The 23,955-nt window shown below is 47.0% G+C and overlaps 1 protein-coding gene across 3 annotated transcripts in view; it reads left to right on the forward strand.

Moving 5' to 3' along the window:
• XPO6 (exportin 6) overlaps positions 1 to 23,955 on the forward strand; it is a 98,486-nt gene that overhangs the window by 29,702 nt on the left and 44,829 nt on the right. For all 3 annotated transcript variants that reach the window (XM_059415065.1, XM_059415064.1, XM_059415063.1), the window contains exons 3-8: positions 2,464 to 2,576; positions 3,553 to 3,750; positions 9,560 to 9,719; positions 11,560 to 11,637; positions 19,125 to 19,578; positions 22,845 to 22,971. In XM_059415065.1, the coding sequence (XP_059271048.1) occupies positions 2,464 to 2,576; positions 3,553 to 3,750; positions 9,560 to 9,719; positions 11,560 to 11,637; positions 19,125 to 19,578; positions 22,845 to 22,971 (1,130 nt within the window). The remainder of the gene's footprint in view (positions 1 to 2,463; positions 2,577 to 3,552; positions 3,751 to 9,559; positions 9,720 to 11,559; positions 11,638 to 19,124; positions 19,579 to 22,844; positions 22,972 to 23,955) is intronic.

Genomic DNA, 23,955 nt, shown 5'->3' on the forward strand with positions numbered 1-23,955 from the left:
TACTGCCTCCAGAGTGATCGGTCTTCTCGCTAGTTTTATGCTACCAGAGTACCTTATACTTACAGTAAAAATACCACTGGTGATTTTTACCAAAGCAGGGGAAGGATCTGCCCCTTACATCAGTCTGCTATATCCCAACACTAATATCTTTGAAGTCCTCTTTTTAGCTTATTGAGATCCTTTTGGTTTTTCTCTTAATTTTTTGGTTGGCAAAGCAGCTATTGCTCACTTTCAGTGTTCATGAGTTAAAAGTGGAACCTCTGAACTAAAATCGTATTCTAATCTGATTTATGGGCCCAGCACGCTTCCGCTGCGCAACTCTGCTTCTAATCTGATTTAAAATAGTATTAAATAACCAGATACTACAGATGTCTAATTTAAATACAGGCTAACAGGGATCCCTGGATGCTTGGCTCTCTATGGTGGGTGTGCGTCAGTTCAGTTCTCTTTGTATCTAGTCTTTGGGGCTTGGTCTGAGTGTGTGGGCTGGAACCACTGGCTGCTTTTTTGGTATCTTGGGTAAACTGAAGGCTTTCGTGGTGAGGTGGGAGAAAGGGGCTCTGCCCACCCTCCACCGAAGGCACGTTGTTAGTGCTCTAGAGATACACTGTTGCAGGGAAACTCGGGGGACAGGCCGGTCGTTTTCACAGTGGAGGAAGCCGGAGCCTCCAAGAGGAGCAGTGATGACCTGGAATGAGACTCCGTAGACGAGCGGCAGTCTCTAGCCCAGAGTTCCTCCTTCCTGGTCAGAGTCCCTCTCTGCTTCGGCTCCTGCTCTGGGAGTCTTACGGACTTTCACTTAGCTGGAAGAGTAGGCCATCGGCTTTCTTGTGTGGGATTTTCAGTGGGGCTGTAGAGTGCTAGCAGAGCAGTGATTTTAGGATTTTAGGCTGCTGTACTTCCTGCTTTTCCAGGCGCTTCCTAGAATCTGTTGGGGTTGTTGACGGGTTTTTTTGTTTGTTTGTTTTGTTTTTGCTAAGATTTTATTTATTTGACAGACAGAGATCACAAGTAGGCAGAGAGGCAAGGCAGAGAGAGAGGAGGAAACTGGCTCCCTGGGGGAGCCTGATATGGGGCTTGATGCCAGGACTCTGGGATCATGACCTGAGCCGAGGGCAGAGGCTTTAACCCACTGAGCCATCCAGGCGCCCCAGGGTTGTTGAGGTTTATCTTTTTACTCTTTTATAAAGCTTTTTTTTTTTTTTCTAATTTTTAAATTAATTACTTTTTTATCCTCTTAAACTTATGCTTATTTTGATTTTTAAAATTTTTACCCCTTTTGTGTTGTATTCCATGACCAGAGCAGCAGGTCAAGGTGACTGAGCGGTAGTGGGTCCAGAGACGTGGTGACAGACTCTTAGTGCTTGCTATCTTGGGGTTCTGGCTGATCCTACCAGCCGTCTAAGGAGGAGGAAATCATTTCTAACTGATTGGATGTGCACTGGGCTGCTCCTGGCAGCTTCCAAGCCCATGATTGCTGCTGTGACTTACAGACTGTTTTTGGTGTGGTATTTTAAAATAAAACCAAATGAAGACCAAATAAAGAGAGTTATCCATCTTTAATTCTCTTGCATTTTTCCCTGCCCTATACTAAGAAGGTTATCCTTAGTATCTTCTTGTCCTGCCTCCCTAGCCATCATTTTGTGTTTGTGCGAACAGTGTGAGTCCTAAAGAAATATATATAGCCGGTACTCCAAGGGAAACAGGTTAATAATTAGCCATCACTCATAAGGTGAAATGATTTTTTTTTGAAGTGGTATTTTATAACTGACCATACTTAGGTTAAGTAAGAACTTTTTTTTTTTTTTGAGGAGGTAGGGGCAGAGGGTGAGGGAGAGACAGAACCTGAAACAGGCTCCACTCCGAGCGCAGAGCCTGACATGGAGTTCCATCTCCCAACCCTGAGATCGTGACCTGAGCCAAAATCAAGAGCTGGATGCTTAACTGTCTGAGCCACCCAGGCGCCCCAGGTTAAGTAAGAACTTTAACAGTGAAAGTTTCTCTGCCTAAATAAGTGCCCATAGGGTATTAGACTGGAGATGGCCAAACACACTATCCACGCTCGTGGTCATGTTAGAGTCAGAAAAATGTATAGGCTGTCCTTCCTACCGCGAATACATGGCTGGATTTTTCTAGTGGTTTTGGTGTCAGTCACATGGTATGGAGAAATACGTGTTTAAAAACTAATGAGTCGGGTGCCTGGGTGGCTCAGTGGGTTAAAGCCTCTGCCTTTGGCTCAGGTCATGATCTCAGGGTCCTGGGATCGAGCCCCACATCGGGCTCTCTGCTCAGCGGGGAGCCTGCTTCCTCCTCTCTCTCTGCCTGCCTCTCTGCCTACTTGTGATCTCTGTCTGTCAAATAAATAAATAAGATCTTAAAAAAAAAACCCTGATGAGACAGCTTAGCCTTGTATTGATTTCATGTCCCTCATAGCCTTCTTTTGTTGCTATTTAACTTTTCTAGAGGAGCTTCTCGATAACTTTGCCCAGCAATTAGGAGCCTGGAGACTCTGCCTGTATTTCCTCTCCAGCACCAGGAATGACTATGTCATGATGTATAGTTTAACGGTGTTTGAGGTAAGTTGTCAAACGACTTTCTGCTGTTTGGAAAAGTATTTTGTGGTCGCAGTGCCAGGTTGTTGATATTGGACTTTAGCTTCGGTGTGCAGATGGCTGGGAAAGAATGGTAGCTCAGCTCAGGGGCTTCCTCCCACTCACGGCCTCTGTCAGGATATCTCCTGTCCTGGGGCACCTTTCCATCTTCCAACCCAGAAAGGTGAGACAGCGCTCGGTTGGTGGGTAGGTTGTTTGTGTTAACACGCAACCTTTCCTTCCGTGTTGTTGTTTAAAAGAGAAAGATAATGAAAGAAAAACACTTTGGGAGGAGAGATGGTACCCATAATACCGTTATCCCAACCACAAACATTTTCACTTATTTCAACTGTCTTCCAGTTTTTGTCTTTCTGTGCACATTTTTTTTTAAAGATTTTATTTATTTATTTGACAGACGGAGACCACAAGTAGGCAGAGAGGCAGGCAGAGAGAGAGGGGGAGGTAGGCTCCCTGCTGAGCAGAGAGCCCGATGTGGGGCTCGATCCCAGGACCCTGAGATCATGACCTGAGCTGAAGACAGAGACTTTAACCCACTGAGCCACCCAGGTGCCCCTCTGTGCGCATTTTTAAAAACCTAGTTGTAATCATATTGCTTATGCCACTAAGTGCTTATACCATTATTGACCAAGCCATTCTCCTATTTTGAATATTAGACTTGTTTTTGTCATTTTTGGTGGCCATTAGAGACAATGTGTAATAGAAAGTTTTGCATGTGGAGCTCTTTGTTTCTGTGAACTTATTTAGCACATCTTTCCATTCCAGGAATGAGACTGTTGTATTACAGGGTTTAAATGTTCCTGGTACTCTTATTGCCAATTTGCCCTAAACCTTTGTTTAAAAGCAGGGGTTTTGTTTGAGATGATGTAGCTAACCAGTGGATGAAAACGAGCTCCTTTTGTGTAGAGATGGTTAATTTCAAAGATGTGTATTTGTGTTTCAGAATCTGATCAATAAAATGTGGCTTGGGGTCCCATCTCAAGATAAGATGGAAATCCGCAGCTGCCTGCCCAAACTCCTTTTGGCCCACCACAAAACCTTACCTTACTTTATCCGGAACAAGCTCTGCAAAGTTATTGTTGACATTGGCCGTCAAGATTGGCCCATGTTCTACCATGACTTTTTTACGAACATTTTACAGGTAAGGATATACCTCATCTCATAAACTGTTTGATTGTAGAAGTGGTTATTTCCTTCTCTTAAAGATGAGTTTTAAGATCAGCATTTTGGAACCATAGTAGAGAGTTCATTGTAGGATACATGAACTCATTCGCTTAACTCTGCATTCTTGAGACATGTTGTACCTTCGAGCGGGGAGAACCCAATCCCTTTGTTAACTTCTTGTGAGATTTTATTCAGCAAAATTTGAAAACCTGTTAGGTACTGCTCCAGGTGTGGGGGTACAGGGGTGAGCAATAGTTTTAATTTGGTGGGGTGACTAGCTGTGCAAACAGTAATTATCCAGCACCGTGGCTAATTACGGCGTGGAGGTGTGTGTGGAGTGCAGTGACGGCCGAGCGTTCAGCTTTAGGAACTGACGTGTTTTCAGCGTCGTTGGGGGAGGTGTGAGGCGCTGGGGTGCTGGAATCCGTGGCCAGGTTGATGGGCCGGCGCCCGGCCAGGAAGGGCCTTGCTTTTGCAGGGGACTTCAGTTTGTAAGTCATAGTCCTTCGTTGGGAGCGCATGAAAGGTGTGTAGAGGGGAGAACACACAGCCACATTTTTGTGCTGGAAAGACCGCTCTGGAACAGTAGGGGTCTCGACTGCAGAGGGGCGAGGCTAGAGTCCTGAGTGTGAGTGAGACAGGGAGGACCTGGCCCTGAGGCCTTCCTGGGCGGTGGAGATGGGGCACTTAGGAGACCCAGTCAAGAGGCTTTGGTCAGTGTGGGGCGGTAGGGGTGAGGGCAGGGAAGTTCCTGGCTCAGGTCACCGGTCTTCCAGGCCAGGGGTGAAGGGAGAGGAAATGGAGTTGGGTAGAAGGCGGTGAGTTAAGTTTGGCCGAAAACGCATTCATGGTTTGTGTGTTCTTCTGTGGATATCTAGTGAGACTTTGAGAACTGTGGATCTGGGGCTCAGGAAAGAGGTCTGGCCACAGGTCAGGATTTGGAAGTCATCAGAGTAAGGGCAGGACCTGAAAGCCAGGCAGAAAGATGCTGTTGTTCAGTTGTTCATTTGAATCCTGACTGAAGTTGGAAGCAGTTTCATGTTACTGAGATAGTTGTGAGTATGCAGGAAATGGGTATTATGTACAGTTGATAGGAATAAAATTCTCTGAAAATCAGTGTCTCAGTGACTATAGATCGGTTCAGGACATTTTCTAACATTCTGACTGCTCTCTCTGCAAGGCATCTGAATGATGGGGCAGCAAGAAAAATACAGTACCCTTATTCCTTCTCTCAGATTGCCTCAAAGTGGCACAAAAATTCTTCATTCAAAAAAATTTTGGGGGGGTTGTGTATAGTGATGTGTTTATTTGGAGATTTTTTGGGTCGATACTGCAAAGGAGATTGATTCATTGATTCAGTAAGGTATTTGTTGAATACCAGCCTTGTGCTAGATATCTGGTGGGGATAAAGTAATGAAACAAAAACAGTGTCCCTGCCTTCATGGAACTTAACCCAGTGGGCAGACATCCATAAACAATAAGTGAGCTTATAGGTAGTTATAAGTAAGACAAAGAAAATTAAATCCAGAGTAAGGAGAAAGAGAGAAAGGTGTCATGTAGCTGGGATGCTGATAGAAAGCGTTTCTGAGGAGCAGCCATTTGAGCAGAAACCTAGGTGGAAGCGATGGAGTGAGCCATGTGGGTATCTAGGGGAACAGCATTTGCGGCAGACGGAATAGCAGTTGCAAAGACCCTGAGGAATGGCAAGGAGGCTAGCGAAGCTGGACTGGTAGGACTTAAGGGGGGGGCTTGCTCTGATACACTTCCCTTTACTCCAGGATGAGCACCATTGTGGTGACTCTCCATCACCCTCCTAGAGTGGGAGTGCGTTCCTAGGTGGGCTAGTGGCATGTTCCCTGAGAAGAAGCAGTGGAATGTGAGCCGGAGATGCCTGGTCCTAGCAGCAGCAGGTGGGGAGGAGCTGTGTGTCCACCCACCTGGGGTCACTTCCTTGGATGGAGAATAGACATTTTGTCTGCCCTGGAAGTATAATTACTGGTAACAAATGACAGTTTGGAAGAGCATATTTAGGTGAAGTGCTCGTGGAGTTTAGAAGGGCTAGTGTCTTCCTCTGTTCACCACCTCCCACCTTCATGCTTACCTCACGCGGCCTTTGTGCCTTCGAGACACTCCACAGTGGAGCGAGCACTGGAGAGCATGTGCCTTTGGGGTCTGTTTCCAATTTTGTCACAAATCATCTTTGATTTTAGCAACTCCTGCCCCTTTGGGAACCTCTGTTTCCTCCTTTGTGAAACAAGAGGATTGGACAAAGTGATCTCTAAAATCCTTTTTGTCATATTATTCCCTCCTCATTTATCCATGAGATGAATAGCAACATAAAAGCCATGTCAAGAATAGTGGTGCTCGGGGCGCCTGGGGGGCTCAGTGGGTTGAGCCTCTGCCTTCGGCTCAGGTCATGATCTCAGGGTCCTGGGGTCGAGTCCCGCATCGGGCTCTCTGCTCAGCAGGGAGCCTGCTTCCTCCTCTCTCTCTGCCTGCCTCTCTGCCTACTTGTGATCTCTGTCAAATAAATAAACAAGATCTTAAAAAAAAAAGAATAGTGGTGCTCAGTTTCTGACATTAAAAAAAGAAAATATGTATTTATTTATTTATGTATTTATTTGAGAGAGAGAGCGAGAGCAAGCAGGAGCAGGGGGAGGGGCAGAGGGACAGGCAGACTCCTGACTGAGCAGGAAGCCTGATGCAGGCCCCATCCCAGGCCTCTGAGATCATGACCGGAGCCGAAGGCAGAGGCTTAACTGACTCAGCCACTGAGACACCTCCAGTTGATGATGTTTCTGATGATGATGATAAAGTAAACTTTTCTTTAGTGGCAAACAGAAGCAAACCAGTTCTGGAGTCAATTTCACCATCCTATGTCTTTTTAATTTATTTATTATTTTTTAAAAATTAAAAAAAAAATTTTTTTTTCAAGATTTTATTTGTTTGACAGAGAGATCACAAGTAGGCAGAGAGGCAGGCAGAGAGAGAGGAGGAAGCAGGCTCCCTGCCGAGCAGAGAGCCCGATGCGGGGCTCGATCCCAGGACCCTGAGATCATGACCCGAGCCGAAGGCGGAGGCTTCACCCACTGAGCCACCCAGGCGCCTTCGCCCTCTCTCCCCTTTTTTAAGTGGGCCCTCTGGCCCTGTGGAGCTCATTGTGGGGCTTGAACACACAGCCCTGAGATGAACTGAGACCTGACCTGAGCTGAGACCAAGTGTCAGTCACTGAACCAGTTGAGCCTTCCAGGTGCCCCATACGACGATCCTTTGAATGAACCATCTAGAAAGATTTTTTCTGATTCAGTTCCATCATGTTCTACTTGCCGTGTGGGATGCAGAGTTGTTGGTTTCTGTTTTTAACTCTGTGTTGGCTGGCTGGGCCTCTGTGCAGTTTACGCCATCGTTGTGACCACATACCAGGCCGAGGGGAGTTGAGTTTGGGCCCCAGAAGGACGCTTGTAGTTCTGTGTATTGGTTACAGCCTTTGTAGCTGCCGGAGCAGGAAGTAGTTGAAGTTGAAAGTCACCTTTGCTTCCCTCCTCACCCCAAAACAGAAGCCCCAATACCATGCCTTTCTAGAGTCTGTTCAGATTCCTGAACTCTGCTGGGCTGCACCTGTGGTCGCACTGCTTGGGACCAGGTAATTAAAGGACGAGCAGCACAGAAGGAATCGCCATTTCGTTTCTGGTGCGGTGGCGTAGTGAAACCATGAACCTTTTCAGAAGCTCACGCTAAGAACCTGACTTTCACCCTCAAAGTGTTTATTCTCTGTTAAAATAAATTCCCCAGAATGACCTGTGTTCTGAGCATCCATTACACATGTGAAGATGGTAAGCGGAGGCAGTATTTCACTGACAAGTCTTCTGGACACAAAGCTCGTGAGAAAAAGACATTTGACGTAGTTGTTCTTGCGGGTAGAAACAGGTTTCCCTTTCAGCCGGCTTTCTGCCTGGCCGCCTTCCTTTTTTCCAAATGAGAGAAAGGGCTTTCGGCTGCATTTTCCATAAGACAGGAATTTTTTACTCCCTACAGAGCACAGAACTTTTCCTTTCTACAGGGAAATGCATTGTCAAGTGGAACATGTGGCCTTCCGAGCCGGGAGAGTAAGACTGAGGGCTTTGGGGAGAAACTGAGAAGAAAGAGGTGGAGGAGAGAAACAGAAGGAGGGGGGGGGGAGTAGTGGAGCGCTTTTATTTATTTGTTTTATTATTTTTGTTTTGTTTTATTTTTTCACATTTTTACTTAAATTCAAGTTAGTGAACACACCGTGCAGTATTGGTTTCAGGAATCGAAATCAGTGGTTTATTTTTTCCGCACGATGCGCGGTGTTGATCCCAGCAGGAGCCGCCCTGCTTACCGGCCGTCACCCTCCAGTACGGAGTGGGAACCCACAGGCCTCTGGAAGGAAGGGAAGAGATGCGCGTGAAGGGTCAGTTCTTTATTTGGTAAAGAAGAGTTGCTGCAGGGATTTCTTGTTCTTTCCGTCCTGCGCCTCCTCACGTTAGAAGCAGCCCAGGCTTGCAGAGGATGACGAGAAAGCCCCGTGGAGGCTGGTCTACAGTTGTAGCCTTCAGGAGAGTTGATGCAGTAGACAGCATTTTCAAGACGCTGCCCGTGCCCCTGTTTTCATGTCATGCTGCTCCTGAGGGCAGTTGAATTTATCCTGAGTTCCCGCCAGTGAAGGCATTTCCTGCTCTTGGGGATGAGCTTTCCCTCCACTGGCGGGGAGAGCTGTTTGCGAAAGAAAGGCAAGTGCCCTGGGCTGCTTCACGTGGAGGAGAGGTGTTCTGTTGCGCCGCAGTTCCCCGTGCCCTCCGCCTCCCTCACTTTGTAGATTGAATCAACAAACAATTTATCTTTCTGGTTAAAGAAGTTGGTCAAGTGTTCCTCAGTTGTGTGCCCTTTTTAAAAGATTTCATTTATTAATTTGACAGACAGAGATCACAAGCAGGCAGAGAGGCAGGCAGAGAGAGAGGGGGAAGCAGGCTCCCCTCTGAGCAGAGAGCCCGATGGGGGGATCCCAGACCTTGAGATCATGACCTGAGCCGAAGGCAGAGGCTTTAACCCACTGAGCCACCCAGGCGCCCCCGTGTGCCCTTTGTTAGAGTGTAGCCTGTAAGTCCACAGAATTTTAGTGGCAGCTTGCTTTTACCATTTCTGGAAACTGAAAAATGACTGGTGAGTAATGCTTTCAATTTTGTGAAGTTGATTAGAAAGATCTAAGTAGTATTATGCTGTTGAAGGGGTACTTTTTTCTGTCTCTTGCTTAAGGCAGCTGTTAGAGCACAGTGGTTATTGCAGGTGATAGAAAAAGTAAAACGTGCGACATAGGTATTTGTAAAATCATAACCGTTGTCGATGACGAAGTCATGGGTGAGTGATGTGTATGCATGTTTCTGCTCCACCACATGCTCAATCTCAAACTTCCATGAAGTAGGCAAAGCTTGGAAATGGAGGTACTGCAAAGTGGTTTACACGTTTCTCTGTCACTATTACATCGGTCTGGGCAGAGCGACCAAGGCTCTGTTGGGAAGGTAGATGTGTAAAAAAATTGTCATGTTGGGTGTGAAAGAGCATCATGTTCATGGTTAGAACCTTAGTCCTTTGAGATGAGAAGACACTTTGAATGGCTACAGAAGGAACTAAAATGGACTGCAGAGCCCTGAGTGATGTGCCCGTGCTGGCGAGGTTGTACCATGGAGGGACTGCTAGGTCTACTCTTCCCCTGTCCTCCTGTTCCTCGTCGGCGGGACGGCCTGCTCAGAACTTCCTTTTGCCTGCAGTTGATCCAGTCCCCTGTGACAACCCCCCTTGGGCTGATCATGTTGAAGACAACGTCAGAAGAGCTGGCTTGTCCCCGTGAGGACCTCAGTGTGGCTCGGAAGGAGGAGCTGCGGAAGCTGCTGCTGGACCAGGTGCAGGCCGTGCTCGGGCTGCTGACAGGTGAGCAGTGTGGCACGGACGCTCTGCCATCTCGAGCAGTCGCTCTAGTTGTGGCTGTGGCGGAGCTGAAAAACAGAACACGGTGTGGGCTGCCCGTGCCGGGTGCGGTGTCCAGCCCGCAGTAGGACCCCTGAACGTGCTGGTGACCTCCTTCCTTTATTGTCTTTATGGATTGGCCCGCCAGTCACATCAGGGATGTGACTGAAATGCCAAGCGCTGCCTTCTCAGGAAGCTGGGTGGCAAGCACCTTCTTAAAAAGGATTCGAATTTAAGATCAGAAGAAGCCAGAGGAGAGGAGGGTGGGAAAGTTACAGATTTTGTGCCGCGAAGGAAGACCAGGTGTAGCATCAGCACGAGGTGTGCGAGGCTGTAGTTGTAAGTAGTGTTTTCTTGTCTGTTTTTATCAGAGCCTCGTGATGGCATGTGGGGAGTGGGGTTAAACAGAAAGCAAAAGCAAACCACAGAAGGGGGCGGAAGGTGGGGTGAGGGTGGAGTGCGGTGGCCCTGCACGGCCGGGCTGCTCTAGAGGAGGCGCAGGTGCGGCCCGGGGCCCAGGGCCCTTGAGTGCGGAAGAGGGCTGAGGCTTGCTGCTGGAAGGGGTGTTGTAGTGGAAAAAGCCTTTTTATCTCCACTTCTCTGCCTGGCTTTCCTCTTGGATGTCTAGGAACTGTTTTCTTTTTTAGGGGTTACAGAAGCACATGACATGCAGTGGGCACTTAACATCGGTGAGGAGTGCTCGATCCGAAGTAAACTTGTCATTTGCTTCTGTCCTTCCGCACTTTCCTGGGGGAGCCCGTTCCTCAGAGCACATTCCCTGATGCCCCAGCTAGAGGTCATATTTCTGCACTCCAGGACCATGTCTGATACCTCTGTGTCCTACTGTGCAGACATTCAAATGTTTAAACTTGGGATTAGTTCACATAGCACAAAATCCACTCGGTGGTTTTTAATATATTCATAAGGTTGCACAACAATCCCAGCATCTAATTCCAGAACATTTAACATTTTCCTCACCACCCTTCTCCCCCTCGAGCCCCTGGCAGCCACTTATCTTTCTGTCTCTCTGGATTTTCCTATTTGGCCTTTTCATTAAAAAAAAAAAAAAAAAAAAAAATACAATATGTGGCCTTTTGTGTCTGGCTTCTTTTTCATATTGTGATACTTCGAGGTTCACCTATATTATAATACTAAATATTTTGAAAACACATTGTTTTCAAAAGCTTTTATGCTCCATCATCTTAGGTGGTAGGTTCTGTAAAAAGATACAGAGAGGAGTAAAATACAGTCTGTGCCTCTAATATGGGGTACTAGAGGGGCCTAGGGTACTAGGGGGAAAGACAGCTAAAATGGGTGTGTTAGGAGTTACAGTAGATGGCAGGCAGAACTGAGTGGACAGAACTTTCTGGGAGAGATGACAGCTGGGTGTGACTCTGAGGGACAGATAGCAGCTGTCCGTCTGGGGGGAAGGTCGGGTTTGGAGGGAAGGAGGAGAGCAGGGCAGAGGCTGGTGTGGAAGGAGTAGCGCACAGTTGCGCGTGTGCAGCTTGTGTGGGGGCAAGGCCGGATGGGCCAGCAGAAGCCTGAGGCCGAGGTCCTGTGGGATGGAGCCCTTGGCTGGGTGAGGAGCGTAGCAGGAGTAGCGGCAGGTATTTGGGCCATGATAAATGGGGTTTGGACCATCCGAGTGGTGGTGTCCAGGAATGTCCAGTTGGGCGTACGTTGGAGAGAGGGGCGTTTAAATACTGGTGTTTGATCAGAGATACAAGATCGTTTTCTCAGTCTGATTTTCATAGGTTAGACTTCATTTCTCTCTTAAACTCCGTTTCTGCTTTCTTGATAGGTATCTTGGAGACCGTATGGGACAAACACAGCGTCACTGCTGCCACCCCCCCGCCGTCCCCGACCTCAGGAGAAAGTGGTATGGTCTGCCCACCACAGATGGTGTTCCTCTTTTTAAATGCAGTTTGGGGTCTCGATGGGGTAGTGATTGCTACCTATGCCAGATACAGATGCTGACTCTTCCTTGATCTATTTTCGGCCTTTCTGCCCATGTGTTCTGAGGAGCTAGCTCTGCTTAGTTCTTCGTAAGTACCTGTGCTTTCTAATACACTTTGAACAACTCATGTTGTTTCTTCCTCACCTGTCAGAAAGATGACACCCCTGATCGTCTTCATCCACCTCCCTCCCCTTCAGTTTAGAGCTGGTGGCTGTCCCTTCTGGTTTGTTTTTTTCTCAGATTTCATGGTGTATTGCTCATGTTGGGGTTGGCATGTGCCCGTGGGCTTGACAGGTCTGCTGTGCAGGAGCTGGTTGGCTTCCTGAAGGAGGAGCGGGGGGGCGGGGGGAAGAGAGGGTGCGGAGGGCCTTCTTCCCTCTGGGGCTCGGGGAAGATGAGATCAGCGTGCCGTAATCAGCAGTGACTTTACATCAGTTCCGGGTAATTCGGTCAAGCGTGGGCATATTTGCAGGATCACTAAGTCATTTACTGGTGGCTCATTATCCACAATTACAATAATACCTTTTTCAAAAGTCAAAGTGCATTTTGACTAAAAATGGCTACTTTCAAGGATAGATAGAGGAAATTGTGTCTGAGCAGACACTTTTAGTTTCTGAATGCTTGTGTTTACACTGAATGATCACAGATGCTTTTCAAGTAGAGTATGTCCTGTGGGTTGCACACACTTCTTCCTCTCCTGTAAAGGTTGGTGGGGCTGATGAGAATGATTTCTCCATCTTTCTCCTTTACCCCAGGAAATGGGCTGCTGAAATCAGAAACCTCCAAGCCTGCGCTGTTTCATGTAGCCTGTTGTTGTTAACAAGCGGAAGTTCAGATTCTTGCAGAGCTGCTGTGGAGCTGAAAATACAGCGTGACGTTTTGAGAACAGCTCATAGTATACTAATTTATTCCGGATTCCATTTATCGTACTTGGATTAAGAACTGTTAGAGAGTCATTTGTTAGACTTGTTAAATTCAACACTTTGAGTTTGAGAGTGTACTAAAAGCCGACAGGGATTTGAACTTTATTTGTACTTGGTAGCAGACTTTCATTTTCAACGTGGATATTTGCGATGACTTAGCAGATCTACATTTTGCAATACCTGATGATTAAAGAAAAAAATCGCAAATGAGGCAGAGCTTTGATTTTTTTTTTATGAGCTCACGCTCTGGAATCTCCTGCAGTCTGGCTGATCTTAAAATGTGTCATTTCATTTAAACACTAGTTTGCAAAGAGTAGTTCTGTTGGATTGCATTTGGTTTTAGGTGAGTGAATACTAGCTTAACGTCCAGTGTGGAGTTACCGGTTTGCTCTAATAAAACTTGTTTCCCAGAGATCATTTTTCCAGTGCCAGAGGCTGTGTGTTTTAGTTGGCTTCCTTCAGCTGCATGTGCTGAGCAAACTCCGTTTCTGCTTTGATGGAGGCCAGCTTGGGGAAGATCAGATAATACACATCCAAAATAGATGCCTGCCTCTCTTCTGCGCGGCTTAGGTTTTGTTGGTGAGGTGAGGTGAAACACAGTGTGAACAGACTTCACATTTCCATACAAACAAAACCTGAAAGTGTGGTTCGTACTTCTTGAAAATTGCCTCTTAGGCACCATTAAAGCATTTTTGAAGTCTTGAATTTTAATATTTGAGAAAAGGCAAAATAAATGGAGACTGTTGGGGGCCTGGGAAGTGAAGTAGGCTTTTAAGCTGGCGCACTTCTCCTTAAAAAACAATAGGCTTACATGTTCACGTGATACGCCTTTTTTCTCTTTCTGACAGTTGCAAGCAAAGCTGTCGGGTCCTGTTCCATTATTTGGACAGTGCTGATGATTTAATTAACATTTATTTTCATGGTTTTGCTCAACTGCCTCTGCGCACTGAAGACGCCAAGTGAAGCAGGAGAGCTTGTAAGAGGTTGTTTAACTCTAGTGACCGTGAGCTCACTGTTGTGGCCGAGGATCTTAGTGGGGACAGGAAACCCAGTGAGTAAACCAGATACTCGGTCCACTCCCCTACCCCGGCACTCTGCCGCCTCGCTCTGCCCTGCCCGAGTCCCCATGCAGCTCTCTGGCAGCCCCGGGGCTTGTGGTGTTTTTTTCCTCATGTGCTTTCTGGTAACATCGTTTTTGGTCTGATCTCTTTCAAAGAATAAAGCCCAGGAACTAGTCCCTGCAACGGCCACTCGAACATTCTGGATGTAGAAAAAGCCTTGAAGTGTGCTTGTGGTCTGCTTCTCAGAATACTTCCTCAAATTGTTGCCTTATCTTTTAAACTTGCCCCACTAGACCAGAATCCTGTGAAATAGATGATGGTTTTATCTTTCGTTTACAAACTAGGAAACTGGGGCTTGTGGAGGGGCGGAGTCCCAGCGCTGGTGTCGGAGCCGGGACGGAGACCCTTCTCAGCCTAGTGCGCGGCCTTCGCCCCAAGTTGGCTTTCTCCACCACTCTTCCCGGCATCTGCCCGCCGCCTCCTGCCCCTGGTTAGAGCCCTGGCTCTGCCCCGTGTGCTCTGTGCCTTCCCTGACCGCTGGCCTCCTGGGCTGGGAGAGGAGAGGGGACTGAACGGGGGGCGCCATGGCCATGCCCTCCGCACGTCGGGGCCGTGGCTTCCTGCTGCACGGGGGCGGCTTCGGCCCTCTTCCTTCCTTAGCCCCCTCTCGGCCTCCCCTCTTTTGGCTTGGACAAGGGCGGGGCCAGGGAGGAAGCAGTGAACAAAACGAATGGTGTAAATACCTGAGATTCTGCGTTTGCTCTTGTTCTGCGATAGAACTCGAGGCGCTGTCTTTCCTGTCTCTGTGGCACATTCTGTCGAGTTTGGGTCTGTACGTATCCTGGCACTGGCAGGTTTCCGGGGAGCTGATAGATGGAGAGTAGTTTATACCTGTTTTCTCCTGGACTTGGCAGATTGCCGATCTTCATGTGCTTGGCAGATCGTTCCACATTTCCCCTTAGAAGCCATGTGTAGGAAAATGGGGCTGGGGAGGGCCGCTCCGCTCCCGTGAGCTCGTGGTCTCCCTCAGACGCCTTGAATGGAGTTTCTCCCCATTCTGCTGGACTGAGGCTACAGTGAGATCCCTGATTGTCACTTGGGGCAATTTTTGCCCCGTAGGGGCTATTTGGCAACACAGAGAAATAATTTGGCTAACGGGATGACAGGAGAGGGTACTACTGGCATCTCCTAAGTGGAAGCCATGGGTGCTGCTAAGTGTCCCACAACGCGCAGGACACCGAAGAAGTCATTATCCTGGCCAAATGTCAGTTTGTAAATGTAGAACTGAATAGAAAACATGAAATTTTAATAATTGAAAAGTCAAAAAGCCAAAGGGATCTTTGCACGAATGCTTAACCCGTCTGGGTGACTTCCAGTTGAGTAAATTCACTAGAGTTGTCCCCGACCTGTTGGCAGGGCTTGCGTACTCTGCCGGAGCCTGGCCCAGTTCAGAGCAGCTGAAGTCGTCCTCGGGCTCTCTAATCTGGGGGTGGCCTCCTGCAGAGGTAGCTTGTTCCAGCTTGCTCGGGTTTGCATTAGAAAGCTGCAGCGTGGAGCAGAGTCGCTCTGCTCTGTGGGCATTCCTTCCCACTAGGATTAAAATACGATTTGTGAAAAACTCTCTGTAACCTACTGAAAGACTGGGACATTTAAAGTTGAGTAAAATCATTTTCTTCGAGAACAGTCTTCAGAGATTCTTGTTTTGAGGGGAGAAAAATAATAGGTCATCTTATCCGCTTCAGTGGTTCTTACGTTTGCGTCACCCGGTCAGCATTTGTCCCTGTCTTTGTGCAGTTGTGGTCATGGCCTGCATGGCCCTTTTACTCAGGACTTCGGACCATGCATATTTTTCTGCATTTAAATATTAGCTCTCTTCCGGATCACTTTTCCTGGCTGCGTGGTCTTTCTAGTTAACCTGCTTTCTGGAAAGAAGCATAGGCTTAGGGGACAGACCTCGGTTTCTGTTTCAGCTCTACTTACTAGCTGAGGAACATAGGGGAAGTGCTTAATGTGTCTGTATCTTAGTTATTCTAATGATTTTTAAATGCGGGTAATAATCCCTACCTCAGAGCGGTGAGCATGAGGTGAGAATCTGTAAAGTGCCTAGTGCAGCACCGTGCGTGTAGTAATAGCTCATCCGGGGGGGCTGTTTGCCGCGTGATTATTATTGTTGTTTTGCTTCCTCCCTCCACTCCCCCCCTTAGCAATCCTACTCTGGAAAAATTCTTCTGAGCTAAAGAATAGGGACAACCTCTTTGTTTCGTTTTCATTTTCAAAGCCACAATTTATTTCTACTTAAAAATGTTGAAGAGACTTTAAATAGGTCTCGGGGCCCAGAAATGTCCAGGTTTAATCGAAGATCATACTGAGATGGTGTCTGTTCATTTCTCCTTTGCTGAAGCCTCCATTTAATCCTGGTTAATTCTCTACCCCGATAATTCTTCTAGTTGGGTAGTGGTGAATTGTCTGACTCCGTCGTCTTCTGTAAGTGGTCCCGGTTCATGAACGAAGAGCAGAGCAATACCAGAAACTGTCACTTGGCATTGCGTGTGAGAAAGTTGCAGATGCCTCCATATGACTCAGGTGGACAGCCACCATAGCCGTTTAAAGATAACCTTATTGGGGCGCCTGGGTGGCTCAGTGCGTTAAAGCCTCTGCCTTCGGCTCAGGTAGTGATCCCAGGGTCCTGGGATTGAGCTCCACATAGGGCTTTCTGTTCAGCAGGGAGCCTGCTTCCCTTCTTCACTCTCTGCCTGCCTCTGCCTACTTGTGATCTCTCTGTCAAATAAATAAATAAAATCTTTAAAAAAAAAAATAAAGATGACTTTATTAATCTCATAACAAACTTGGTACATATGTGCAGATTATACTGAACATCCGTCTTGCATTATTCTTTGAAACCAGGTTCTCTGATTATCTGCGTGGGTAGCTGAGATCATGATGAGTCTCATCCAGTATTAAATCAGCTCCGTCAGGGCACGTGGGGGCTTCGTCGGCTATGTGTCTGACTCGGCTCAGGTTGGGATTTCATGGGCTGTGGGATTGAGCCCATGTGGGCTCTTCTGTGCCCAGTGGGGAGTTTGCTTGAGGATTCACTTTGTCTCTTCCTCTCAAATAAATAAATAAATAAATAAATAAAATCTTTAAAAAAAAATGTAGCTCTTTCAGAACAGAAGCCAGGAACACCTCATAAGATGCTAGGGGACAGCTTTCTAATTTACTTTTAATGGTAGAAATTAAACCCCTTATTAATAAATCGCAAATCCTCATTTTAATGGCCGAGGATATGAAGCTGAGAAAAGTTAACTAATCTGTTAGTGTTCATCATGTAAGGCAGGAGTTCGCAATAGATCTGGGGGCCCCAGAGGTCCCTCAAGCCCTTTAAGGGGTCCCAAAGGTCAAATACATGTCCATAAAAATACTAGGACGTCGTTTGTCATTTTTGCTCCTTCTCTCGTGAGTATACTGAATAAAACTCATTCAGATCCCACATTGCAATTAACCTTTAAGCGATGACTACTAGTAGAATTTTTATATCATGTTAAGGAACAGCTGCAGTCACCTGGGAAGGCCACAGAAGCGCTTCCGTCCGTGGCCGTTTCATATCTGCATGAAGCTGTTGTCTTCATACACTTCAGCAAAAACAGCAGATTGCAACAGATTGAAGCAGAAGAGAGAGTCTGTCTGCTTTTAAGCTAGACAGACATTACAGAGATTTCCAAAAATGTACAAACAGTGCTACTCTTCCCACTTATTTTTTTGGCGGCAAAATGCATTTTCTTCATTTAAGAATATTTTATGCTACCATGTAATGTGTTTAAGTGGAAATTTAAAAATTTGAAGTATTCAAAAACTTCAGTTTTAATTTCTATGTGATGAATGTCAACAGAAATCACCTGCATGAAGAAGAGTTCTTTGGCAGCCTCAGTAAGTTTTAAGAGTCTAAAGGGGTTCTAGGGCCAAAATGTTTGAGAACTGCTGCTGCAAAGCACAAAATACAGTGTATAAATGTAGCCAGTATTCCACCGTCCAGAAAGAACACCATTCCAGGTGCCTCTCTATACGTAGTTAAGAGAGAGTAAGCTAAATACAAAGACAAAGTGGCATCATATCCATTTTTTTTTTTTTAAATTTTAGAGATTTTATTTTGAAGTAATCTCTATACCCAACATGAGGCTTGAACTCATGACCCCGAGATCAAGAGTCCCATACTCTTCTGACTGAGCCAGCCAGATGCTCTCCATTTTATTTTTAATAAAAACAAATTGTAGTTTCACTTGAATTTAACGGGAAGTTTTAAAATGAACGGAATAGCTTTTCCACAAGGAATATTAGTTTGTAAAAGGTATCTCTAGGATTAAGAAAAAGAACATGAAAACCCCAGTTTCTTACTCCATGTTTTAATTCTAGCCCATATATTTTGAGACTTCTTGCTTGTGAAAGACGAGTGAGCTAGCACACCCTCTGGGATTTCCTGCGCATGTTTAGTCTGCATTCTGTACTTGGTTCTGTGCTTGCTCTGGTCCCTGGCCATAGCTGCTCCGTTCCTTAATTCTTCGTTTCTGTTTATTGCTTTATTTGCCTGGTTTCCCTATTCACTGTCCTGCTTAAGAAGAGTTTGTGGGGTGGGGGTGGGGGGCCTAGGTGGCCCAGTTGGTTAAGTGTCTGCCTTTGGCTCAAATCCTGATCCCACTCCCCGCTCAGTGGGGATTCTGCTGCTTCCTCTGCTCCCCCACCCCCCCGCCCACACCCATGAGTAAATAAAATCTTTAAAAAAGAAAGAAGACTTTGTGGGCAATATATTATTTGAGTTTCTGTGTTTGAGAAGATTGCCCTCTTCCTTTGTACTCAAAGGAGAGCTTTGGGTTAAGTTATTCCTGCCCCAGCACTTGTGCACACGGTACCACTGCTGTCTGGCTTCTTGTGTGCTGTGGGGAAGTCTGAATGTGCACTTTTCTCCTTCGTGTATGTGGGGTTTTTGGGCCACGTACATTTCTTCTTTATTCCTTAATTAATTAATCTGACAGGGAGAGGCTCAGCAAGAGGGGGAACACAAGCAGGGGGAGTCGGAAGGGGAGAGTGCTCCCCACTGAGCAGGGAGCCCAGAACCCTGGGATCGTGACCTGAGCTGAAGGCAGACGCTTAACTGACTGAGCCATTCAGGTGCCCTACACTGATAACTTAATAAAAAAGAACTGTGATGAATTCTGCTTATAAACAAATTATATGTTTTCATGAAAAATATATTTTCCAAAGGAAAAATTCACTGAGCCCTGGGAAGTAAGAGTAGCTTTATTTTACATTTTTATGGATCTCTTTAATATGGAGCTTAGCGAAAGATAGCTTTTGCTTTCTCTCTGTTGTAGGTAAATTGGTTTGTAAGAAACTCGATAGTGTGTATGTTAAGAGCTCTTTGTATTTCCAGGTGACTTACTGAGTAACCTGTTGCAGAGTCCTAGTTCAGCCAAACTGTTGAATCAGCCAATCCCCATCCTTGATGCGGAGAGTGAGTATATCTGTTCCCTGGCCTTGGAGTGCCTGGCCCATCTCTTCAGTTGGATTCCTCTGTCTGCCAGCATCACCCCATCCCTCCTAACCACCATCTTCCACTTTGCGCGCTTTGGCTGTGACATCCGGGCCAGAAAGATGGCGTCAGTTAACGGCAGCAGCCAGAACTGTGTGTTGGGTCAGGAACGCGGCCGGCTTGGGGTCCTGGCCATGTCTTGCATCAATGAACTCATGTCCAAGAACTGTGTGCCTATGGAATTCGAGGAGTATTTACTACGTATGTTCCAGCAGACTTTCTACCTCCTGCAGAAAATCACCAAGGATAACAATGCTCACACAGTGAAGAGCAGGCTGGAAGAACTTGATGAGAGGTAATGAAAACAAGTGTGGAGCCGGCCGTGTCCTCAGAAGGGCCGTGACTCTTTGTCATGCTGTGCTGCATAGTGTCTGTAATCCTCTTTGGTTTCAGAGTGTGGGGCTCCTGACGAGGAACGGACAGGTAGGTGTCCGCCAGTAAGTCTGAGCTCAGCCGGAAGGGCTAGGGTGGCTAGGGGGCTGAGACGAGCCGGGAAGGTGACTGGTGACTGCGAACCGTGTAGGCGCGTTGTCTCTTCCCCTCTGCCTCCTCTCTTCCCTTCCGCACCCCCGCCCCGCCCTGTCCTCACGCTTCGCCTGCAGGTCTCAGGTGGCGCAGGAGCCAAGTCTGCTGCTCGTGCGTAGCCAGGACCGTGAGAGGAGGCCGTGGAGGTACAGGAGCGCTGACCCCCCCCTTTCACTTGATGTGGCCCAGCAGTTTTGCTATTGGACTTCCCCCGAGTGAAATCGTGCGGTGCAGAGAGGAAAAGTGTCACTGGGAGCTTCCCGCAGGTGGCACACTCGCGTCCACAGAGAGGGTGTGACTGAGGGCGCGTGTTAACGCAGCACACACTGGGTCTCTTCCTTCCCTCCCCTTGAGTGGAGCCGGAAACGACCTTGCTTCTCTTTCCGAAGTACTCCAGAAGATCATCCCTCACGGCGCCCTGAGGCGTCGTCCTCTGGGTGATGTCACTGGTCTGTCCCACAGCTTTCAATAATGCGACGCTACCACTGTGTACCAGAAAGAGGGGAAATTGGAAACTTATATTAAAAGCATCATATCGACTGTTCAGAAACATCCAGGTGGATAAATCGTATTGAGTTAGAAAATATTTATAGATTGCCAGGCAGCGAATGTTGTTCGTATTTTAATCCATTTTCTTGGGCTTGTATTTTGTTCTTAACCTACACAGAGTTAAGGCATTTTCCTTTTTCTTAGAGTAAATAGCAGAATATAAAGTCAAGTGCTTAAAGACCACCTTAGTGCTTTTTAAATTTAGCAATTTTATTAAGGGTTTTCTAAAGTTAAAAACGTGGATTCATAACGTTCTTTTGGTTTGGTTCCCTGTAAACAAGCTTTGTGTGAAATTTTCTTTGTATAATCACAAAAGAGCTCATGATCCCGTATGGTGATATGTAGATTTTATTTCTCATTATTTCATAATTGCTTTTTCTGTGAATGCAAAGGCATCAGTAAGCAAACACACAATTTTATATCCTTTCTAGCTTTGGTTGAGAAAGGCTGTATTTTCATATGTTAACAGAAAGTCCAGCTGCCCACACCAGCCGCCAGGTATCCTGATGCTTTGAGTTTTACTTGTAGCACAATGTTCTTGATGGCTTGCATCAGGCAGAGAAATGTGGTCCCAGGTTGTCAGTGTCACGCTTTTTTATGCGTAACTCTGTGCTTTTGGTTTTATGTTTTAATCCTGTGCTTCTTCTTAACCCTGAGAAAGCTGAGAGGTGCCCGGAAGCAGAACGGTGCCCTGAGCAGTACCGTGGGCTTGCTCCCCGGCGCTTGGGCCCCTGAGCGCTAGTTCTAAACAGCCATGTCCGTTCTCAGCTGTTCAGGAGCTTCCGACCCAAGGCCTCTGCTTCTCTTCTGCCCTGGCGTCTGTTTCTAACTTGCCACTGCTCATGAGCTGTACCAGAAGGTGGGCAAGGGGGGGAGAATGAGATGAAGTAAACCTAGAGTGTCGGCTTCCCAACGGCCCTGGTCTGTACGCATCACAAATGGGGCTGGAGGTTAAAATCGAGGCAGTGCGCCCTTTCCCCAAGACTTCCCTTTACTTGACGGGTAGCCGGGAATCGAGCGTCTGCCGGTAACGGCTCTGGACAGCCACGGCAGAAGGCGGCCGTGACAAGGAGAGCGAGACAGGAGAGTGCACGGACCAAGGCACGGAGAGACGGCTCCTCGCCCCTGACTCTGAGAACTGTTGGTTCGGGTGCCTGACTGTGCTCCATGGCCTTGGTCCCGTGATCCGTAGAGACAGCCTTTCTCCTGACGAGCAAATGAATGGTTTTCGTTTTTGTTTTTTTAAGCTGCAAAGAAGCTTACACATCACGGGTTAGCTCCTAGCAGCGGTGCGGAGGTCAGATGGGCGGGTGGCCCGCCTGTAGGGTGCTGGGTCCCAGGAACAGTGCGGCAGGGGACGTTGGATTTATGGGCCGATTTGCTCTTCCGAGGAGGAGTCTTCTGCTCTCCCGCCTTTATTATTGCATAATCCTTGCTTTAAAAAAAAAAAAAGGAAAAAAAGGTTTTTGCAGTGAGGAGTGTCAGAATTGCCAGTGGCCAATAATTAATCTTTCACTAAGGCCTGTAGTGAACCTTTATCTTTGCTTATTGGTCTCTGACATAAGATTTATGGAGGTACGTCCATCTCATTTTCTCATCACCTTTTGGTGTCGGGGGGCTTACAGTGACAGTTTCTGAAACGTGAGAGTGAGGTGTGCTGTGCGTTCAGTAGCAGCAGTCTCTATCCTCACGGCTGTGACCCGCACTCCTCTGGGCAAGGACACTGAATACACGTGAACGGGGGAGTCCCTGTGCTGTGAAAGGGAAGAGCACTGGCGTGGGAGTGGATGGGGTCCCACTCTGCCGTGAGCTGGCTCAGCAACCTCGGGCGGGACACTGTACCTTCCTGGGCCGCCTCTGCCCCATGAGGCACCAGACTCGGTTGTCCCCGAGGCCTGTCCAGCTCGGGCAGCCCGCCTCCCTTAGTTTTGCTTCCAGAGTGGACCGGGACGGACTTGTGTTTAGTTAGCCGCTGGGAGCAGAGGGCGGGGGCAGGAGCAAGCATTGGGTTGTCAGCCTGAATGTACATCACCTGGCCGCCATGCCTTTGGTCTAGTCTTACTTTGCTTTTGTTCTTAGCGCGTCCATTTTAATATTTTGGCCTCCTAGCAAAGCCAGCCAGCCTCCAGACTTGCCACAGTAAAATGATGCACACGCTCTGTCCATCGACTTTTTAGTACCGTTTCCTTTCACTTGAATTGGGCCATAACCTGAAGGTTTAGAAACTGTGAGAGCGCTAGTTTATAGGATGCCTTAATGGATAGTGTCTGAGGATTAAAGTTGCTTTTCTGCTATGTTGCAGGTGGTAATGGAATGAAGGGTTGCCTGACCTGTAGGTAATTGTTGCAGGCCTTTATATTTTTAACTGAAAATATATTTTAAATCTGTATAGTTTTGTACTGAAAGAAATTTGGATTGAACTTGAATTTTCTTCTGAGGGGGTGGCTGGGTTCCAATTGTCACCGTTCGTTTTCCTGTCTCACGTAGCTACGTTGAGAAGTTCACGGACTTCCTGAGGCTCTTTGTGAGTGTCCACCTGCGAAGAATCGAGTCCTACTCCCAGTTCCCCGTGGTGGAGTTCTTGACGCTTTTGTTCAAGTACACGTTTCATCAGGTAAAACACCAGAACTGCTCATCCTGCCCCCCCCCCCCAAAGTCTACTCTTGCTTTCAGGGGAAAGAGCTTCTTTATTTCTCAAACATTTATATGATGTTTACCTTGTGAAGATTGACACATGTATCCTTTTTAACAATGCTTTGAGGTGGGTGTTACTAACTGTCTCCACCTTCCAGATAAAGAAACCGAGGCACAAAGAGTAACTTGCTCAGGGTCGTACGATCAGTAAGTGGTGGGGTCAGGTCTGAACTCCTAGAGTCTGTATTCTTAACCACGTTTTGCTGGAGAAGCAAAAGATGCAGATAGTCTGAAATTAGGGCCTTTAGTTCTGTAACTGTCACTAAAACTTTCTACAAGGAGATTACAAGTGGTGAAGCTCTTAAGAGTGAAGTTTTGGTGGATCCGATTTTTGCCCCCATTCAACAGGTACTTTTCAAGCTTGTCTTGTGTATCGGGGGTTAGACATAGAACCCTCGCAAGCAAAGTCCGTGCCTTCACTGAGTTTACATTTTGTGACCCAGTGTCTTTTTATATATATAGGTGTGTGTGTGTGTGTGTGTATTTTTAAAGCTTTATTGAAGTAAAATTTACATCTTAACGAAATTCACCCATTGTAATCGTACAGTCACTTCATAGACTTGTGTAGCCAGTTGGGCTGCAGACATTTCTGTCATACCCTGTCCTGCATGTGCACGTGCGTGTGTACGTGTGTGTGTATGTGTGATTTATTTCTTAATTCCTGTAGACTTAGTGCACAGCGTTAATTAGTTTCAAGTGTACACTGTAGCGATTCAGCAGTTCTTTACCTCACTCAGAGCTCATCCTTTTGTGAGTGTCCCTAGAATACGGTCTTTTTCTAGAAGTGTCACACACAGAGAAGTGCAGAGATCATACATGGACAGCTTGATGAATTTTCCCCAACAAACAAATCCATGTCACCCCCACCTCAATCAAGAAATGGAACATTACTGCCAGCCAGCCC

The sequence above is a fragment of the Mustela nigripes genome, chromosome 11 (assembly GCF_022355385.1).
Source record: "Mustela nigripes isolate SB6536 chromosome 11, MUSNIG.SB6536, whole genome shotgun sequence".
Classification (NCBI taxonomy): Eukaryota; Metazoa; Chordata; class Mammalia; order Carnivora; family Mustelidae; genus Mustela; species Mustela nigripes.